At 35.1% G+C, this 7,132-nt stretch overlaps 1 protein-coding gene across 1 annotated transcript; it reads left to right on the top strand.

The window, feature by feature from the left end:
• The first annotated feature begins 2,472 nt into the window (after positions 1-2,472).
• Positions 2,473-6,049, top strand: LOC131156405 (pentatricopeptide repeat-containing protein At5g04780, mitochondrial-like). The gene has a single exon (XM_058110070.1). The coding sequence runs from the start codon at positions 2,662-2,664 to the stop codon at positions 5,797-5,799; it is 3,138 nt and encodes a 1,045-aa protein (XP_057966053.1). The 5' UTR covers positions 2,473-2,661; the 3' UTR covers positions 5,800-6,049.
• Positions 6,050-7,132: the final 1,083 nt, after the last annotated feature.

The following is a 7,132-nucleotide window of genomic DNA, read 5'->3' on the forward strand; positions in this document are numbered from 1 at the left end:
CTCTATTATCATTTAGAAATTTCGTGCTTACTCTACAACCAATTTTTCGTTCACCATTTGATAGTAGAAAAATTGGCTAACTTCATATTTCTTTCTCTACCTCCTTGGTATCATACTTATTCTGTAAGACCTTCCAAACTTTCTTTGCAGAAGATTACGTAGTATCGTAATAATTATAAAAATGATTAGCAAGACAATTTAAAATATAAAACTGACATTTATACTTATCTTTTTCGAGTTGTTCCAATTTTTCATGGTGACCAACCAACTTGTCTTCATTTATGTTGTCGGTATTGATTTTGTTCAGATGTTTCTTGGTGAGGACATATGAAACATTGAGGAGACTGAGATAAAAGAGCATCTTACTGTTCCATCTCTTGAAGTGGACTCTTTTATACTGAAAGGATTTGTTGAGATTTCCAACATTTTCATTAGGTTTTTCAACTATAGACTCTATAATTTGATTCTCCTTATAATACTTAGGAATTTAGTATAAAAATAATAATATATTTTAAAACATAAATCAAATATTAACATGATTCATAATTAGGCAGAGACGAATATTTTAAACTCTTTAAGGAGATTCAAACCCTTTATGATTTTTTTGGTTTAGCCCACAAATCGGTGCAATAAAACTTTATTTAACCCGTCTCTCCCAAAATACAATAGTCTGATTTGATTTGCACAACTCTCTCTAATTATGTACAAATGGAAGAGTCTGAAAAAAAAAAAAAAAAAACTTTTCTTAAGCCGTCAAACTCTCCATACTCGGATATAATAGTATGATAAGAGTTATTCAAAGAGAATTGTGTGTAGAGACTATATGCAAAGTGTCAATGCTTTAGAGCCAATTTCTAGTCACACATGACCTAAAATTAAGGTACACTTAATAAATAGATATCTAACTATAAGGTATGTGTCCTTTCCAAAGACTCAATTAAATAAAAGTCCAACTCTAAAGTACATGCACTTTTAGAAGATTCAATTAAATAAATATCTAACTATACATACCTTTTGATAGACAATTAATCAACTTTGATAATATTAAAATATTAAAGTAAACTAACATTTTTTATTTCTTCAAAATTTTAACTCTTATTCATCTACTCCTAACTATGTTGGTTCTTAAATAAAATTATAAAGTGGATCGATAAGAAATTTTAGCTCGTAGCTTTTGTATTAATTCAAAAATTCTACAATGAAGTGATAGTCAATATTTGATTTATTTAAACAATGTATTAGTGTAACATTTAGTCTATTATACAACTTGGATTGTTTATACTATTGATCAGAAGAGAAGTACATGACACAGCTGACCCAATCCGAATCACGAAGAATGGATTCGAACAATAGTTGAGTTCAGATTGAAATTTCATATAAATAAAATATATGGGTCAAGACTTGAATTTAATGATAAAAAAATAAAAGAAAAATAACCCAGAAAGAAAAGAAAAGAAAAGAAAAGAAAAGAAAGTCAAAAACTGCATGATGTTGTCTAAAGCAAAGATTCTTTAGAGACTCTTTCATAATTCAAGTCAGTATAAAATTAATCTTGTTAATTGTAAGCTTTTCAAATTTATTTTAAGTTGGATGAGTTTGGATTAGAAATAATTGAGATTATGCTTGTCTAACCAACAATAATATTTGCCCATTAAATTTCAATTTTAATCCTTTAGACATCTTACATATGTTGTCGTGTAAATTTTTATCAAATTTAAAATATATGTATATATATACTTATTTATTTATTTAATAGTCGTTAATTTTATTTCAATTAAATATATGTTAAATTCAATACTAGTTTTAATATATTTTTTTAAAATATTAACTACTACTTTAACAGTTTTATATTTATGATGTTGGAATTACTTACTTTTATTTATATAAATTGTTATATAACTTTATTTCAAGATACATTTTTTTCTTTTTTGAAATAACTTTATTATCTACTTTTTTTGAGATTTATATTTTATTTGGATAATTAGATAACACCACTTCTTCTATAACTTTGGTGTTTGTAAGTGCACACAAAATTGAGTCAACTGAGTATAGGTTGTGCGCACAATAACTATATGTATTGAGAAGTATTTTCTGTAGGCACGAGATCGACTTTAAAGACAGTGATCATTTCATGTCTTAACTTTTCATAAGTATTTAAATTTTGATTTAATATTAATTTTATTAATAAATATTATTTCTTCTGTTATTTCTTCATCATCGTATTTGTACTCATTTATGTTATTTATTTATTTTTTAAAAAGGATAAAAGAAACTCACCCCCTTGAATTTTGGACAAGTTTAAAAGTTTTAAAAACTTTTAAAATTATAATTTTTTTTAGTAAACGGTGAGATATTTTAAATTCTTAAAATCTCCAGAAAAAGATGTCACTATCTTTTTGCCACATTTGAGTAAGTTTGTTTTGCCTTAAAAAGTGGACTCAAACCAATTCAAAATTTCAAATGGCATTCAGGCATCTCAAGCCGACCAAGATTCAGGCATTTCATTGTCATTTTCATTTACCATTTCTTTCTCTACTCCGCCCACCCGTGAGGCCAAAAACTCTCCTCTGTGTCCCTCCCCGCCGTCACTCCTATCTTCCTGTTTCGGTGGAAACATTGTAACCTGCTGTGGGGTGGTACAGTTTCACATTTTGCTAACTTATGGCCAGTATACAGAGTGGAATGCTTCCTTGCAGTCATCTTCATGACTCTCCTACACTTAACCTATCAAACCACAAGCTCAACATCTTCGCACCCAAATTCAGAGATCGAGCTTTAACGGCTAGAATTGTTCGTTCCAATGACACAAAAGTGACCAATCAGAGATTCCGACAAGCCCACCTCGTTACCCTTCCTGGACATGGGAACAGTAGCAGTGGTCGAAGTTTTCATGGCAAGAATGAGACTGATGATGTGTTCCTATCTCTCTTAAAGAAAATCAGCATAAACACCAGAAATGATGGGAACAGTAGTAGCAGTCGAAGTTTTCATGGCAACGATGAGACTGATGATGTGTTCCTATCTCTCTTAAAGAAAATCAGCATAAACACCAGAAATTCATCTCATTGCAGGCAAATACATGCTAAATTTGTTAAATCGGGTGCTTTCGAAGCCAGCAGTTTAATAAGAAACAAGTTGGTGGTATGGTACTCAAGGAACAAGGACTCGTTAGATTTTGCCCGCCGGTTGTTTGATGAAATTCCTGAAAGAACGGCGCCTACGTATGCTGCCTTGATAGGATCATATTGTCGGTCTGAAAGGTGGGAGGATCTTTTCTTAATTCTTGGATTGATGGTTCGTGATGGCATGCTTCCTGACAAGTATCTCGTACCAACAGTTCTCAAAGCGTGCTCGGCGACACAAGTTTGGAAGAGTGGTAGAATGGTTCATGGGTATGTGACGAGGAAGGGGTTGGAATCAGAAATTTACGTCGGCAATGCCCTTGTTGACCTGTATGCAAATTGTGGGGATATGAGGTCTTCAAGAAATGTTTTTGATAGAATGCCGGAAAGAGATGTAGTCTCATGGACTGCCCTTGTTTCAGGCTACATGGATGGAGGACTCTTACACGATGCAGAAGAGATTTTTCATTCAATGCAGTTAAACAGGGTGAAGCCCGATTTGATCTCCTGGAATACACTTATATCAGGCCTTACTCGGAATGGAAAACTTGATCTGGCTCTTAAGTCTTTGGAGCAGATGCAGGAGGAAGGGCTGAAACCTATGGTTAATTCTTGGAATGGAATTATATCAGGTTGCGTTCAAAAAGGATATTTTGTAGAGGCCTTGGAAATATTTATGAGGATGTTATGGTTCCCAGAGGATCCAAATGTTGTCACAATTGTAAGCATCCTTCCAGCCTGTGCACGTTTGAACAATTTAAATTTAGGAATGGCAGTTCATGGATGTGCTCTTAAGCATGACTTCTGTGGAAACACTTATGTGGAGGGTTCATTAATTGATATGTATTCAAAATGCGGAAGGATTGATTATGCAGAGAGTGTATTTGCTGAGGCAGAAAACAAGGACACTGCCATGTGGAATGAGTTGATAGGAGCTTATGTGAATGAGGGAAAAATGGACACTGCACTGAAGCTTCTAAAATTAATGCAAAATGAAGGCTTTAAACCTGATGTGATTACCTATAATACAGTACTTTCTGGTTATGCAAGAATGGGGAAGAAGGAGGACGCATTTAGGTTGTTGTCTGAGATGGTCCAAATGGATTTGCAGCCAAATTTTATATCTTTTAACACTTTATTATCTGGATTTCAACAATCTGGGCTTAGCTATGAAGCTTTAAAGCTGTTCAAAGCCATGCAATCAGCTTCCTTTGCTGGCTTCACTGCTGAAAGGCTAAATTTGCCAATTCAACCAAACCCTGTAACAGCAACTGCTGCTCTTGCAGCCTGCGCTGATCTTAACTTTTTGCTCCAAGGGAAGGAAATCCATGGACATGTCGTGAGGAATTGTTTGGAGCCTAATGCATTTGTCTCCAGTGCATTAGTTGACATGTATGCAAAATGCCATTACATGGGCTCAGCAGAAAAGGTATTCTTGAGAATTGAGGATAGGAACACAGTTGCTTGGAATGCTTACCTTTCTGGTCACATCAACAACATGCAGCTAGAAGAGGCTGTTAAACTATTTTGTGAAATGCTTGGAGAAGGCGTTGAACCAAGCTCAATTACATTTAGCATGCTTCTCCCAGCTTGCGGTGATATGGCAGCTTTAAGAGTGGGAAGAAAATTACATGGCTATATAGTAAAATGTGGGGTTGATGAACCCAACAATTCCCTTGGAAGCCATTTGGTAAGCATGTATGCTAAATGTGGTAGTAGTGTGGAGGCAAAATTAGTGTTTGACTCCGAAGCTGAGAAAGATGTTGGTTTATGGAATGCGATGATATCTGCTTATGCATCTAATGGCATGGCAGCAAATGCTATTGCATTGTTTGAAAAAATGGAGCTACTGGGAATAGTGCCAGACCACATTACCTTTATTGTGCTTCTTTCTGCTTGTGTCCATGATGGTTTGGTGGAGGAAGGATGGAAATATTTCAACTCGATGAGGAATTTATATGGAATTACTGCTGGTTTGGAACATTATACATGCATGGTCAGCATCTTGGGTGGTGCTGGTCTTCTGGAGGAGGCTCTTGAATTCATCAAACAAATGCCAGTCGTGCCTAATGCTTGTACATGGACTGCTCTTTTACAAGCATGTAGAGTCTATTCAAATCCAGAAATAGTAAAAAGAGCTGCAGATGCCCTTTCTGAGCTGGAGCCAAATGATTATTCTAATTATATTCTCCTTTCCAATATCCATGCCTCTCCAACGATGTGGGATTCCACAAACAGTTTGGACAGTTCAATGATGGACCATCAGTTGATGAGTATAAAAGAGTGCAGCTTTATTAATGTTGGCAGTAAAATACACACATTTAGAGGGAGAGAGAGCTCTAATTCAGAACTGGAAAAAACTTTAGGGACATGGGATAAGTTGGCCAACAAAATGAAACGTGCTGGCCATTCTCCTCTTGATCCTCTTTCTAATCATGAAGACGAGCACAATTCAGTTTCTTGTTTGCACACTGAAAAATTGGCTATATGTTATGGTATCATCTCTTCAAAGGGTTATGATCCAATCCGCATCTCAAAGAATATGAGGATGTGTCTTGATTGTCATACAACAGCTAAACTCTTGTCCCAGACTGATGAGAGAGAGATCTTCGTGAAGGATGTATGCTTCTGTCACCATTTTAAGGATGGGATATGTGGCTGCCAGGACAGGTGGTGAGTTACATTGTAATTTCCTCAATTAAGTGATGAGTTTTATATGTTTTTTTTTTTCCTAGGTCATGATTTTGTACAATCTTCATTGAATTTTGTGACTGTAAACTGTGAAGATCTATATGAAGAGATGAACCGGTTTTGGTGGAAGTTGACGGCATGGTTGACACAAGGAAAAACAACTAGTAGAAGATAATACAGATTTTTGTGTTGATGCAAATTGATATATTTTATGCTTGGTATCCTTTTCGTGTAGTTATGTCGGTGTTTATCACATTTCAGCTGGATGTATTAGCTTCCCCATTCCAACACTCTGGGGATTGGGTTCATTTGAGTTGCGACCAGTTGCATTAGTTAAGAGTTGCTCGAGTGTAATAGATTTCTTGATCCTTGCAGACGGAAGACAAAGGGCATTTCTTGAAAATAATAAATATTATATATTCATTCACTTGCAAAATCTCACAAAACACATGTTAAAGTTACTAGTGAGGCTTAAAAAATAAAAGCCCATCTCACAAATTAGGCACAAAATCATCTAATATTGCATGTCCAGAGAAGTGGAGACACAATAATTTAAAACATCCACGGGAATATTGACACTATTAGAAGATTTCATGATGCTCTTTCCCTACTCATACCATGTTATTAAGTCAATCCCATTATTGCTAGAAAAGTCATGGGAAAAACTGAGTATTCAGAGATGTTTTCATTATTCCCAATAAGATAGCTCGGTAACAGACCGCTTCTACCAAAGTACGCCTTGTTCGTTCCGCTTGTAACAATCCAATTAATTCTTTAGGTGAAAAACATTAGACATTCCATCTTCTGAGACCAACACTTTTGATGTTATTTGACGTATAATAATTTCTATATGTCTATTATCTGTACCCCCTGGGATCGATAAATCTTTTGGATCTTATTAACCAAAGAAATACGACTTTGCACTATAGTTAGCTCAGCACCAATCAAGAATCCCCAAGGAATTCCAAGAATTCTTGTTATACATTCGTTCCAACCCTCAATCCTCTTTTCCAGGTTCATCGATATTGAATCAACCAAACGCACTTCTAACACTTGTTCCACTTTTGGAAGGCCTTGTGTTATATCACCGGATCTCGATTTTTCATATATAAATGTAACTAATGTATCTCCTTTGTAAAGGGTTTCCCCATAATGGCCATGAACAGTTGCTCTTGGAGTGGCTAAATAGGGCTTAGCTATCTTTTGTTATACTTAATCCTCACCTTCTCAACAAGCTTATTCTTTGATTGCATTTTACCCTTAGTACGATGTCCTTACCTTGAGATTTGACTCACCCAACTCTGGTTGTGAATCATTAT

Source organism: Malania oleifera, chromosome 5, assembly GCF_029873635.1.
Source record: "Malania oleifera isolate guangnan ecotype guangnan chromosome 5, ASM2987363v1, whole genome shotgun sequence".
Lineage (NCBI taxonomy): Eukaryota > Viridiplantae > Streptophyta > Magnoliopsida > Santalales > Ximeniaceae > Malania > Malania oleifera.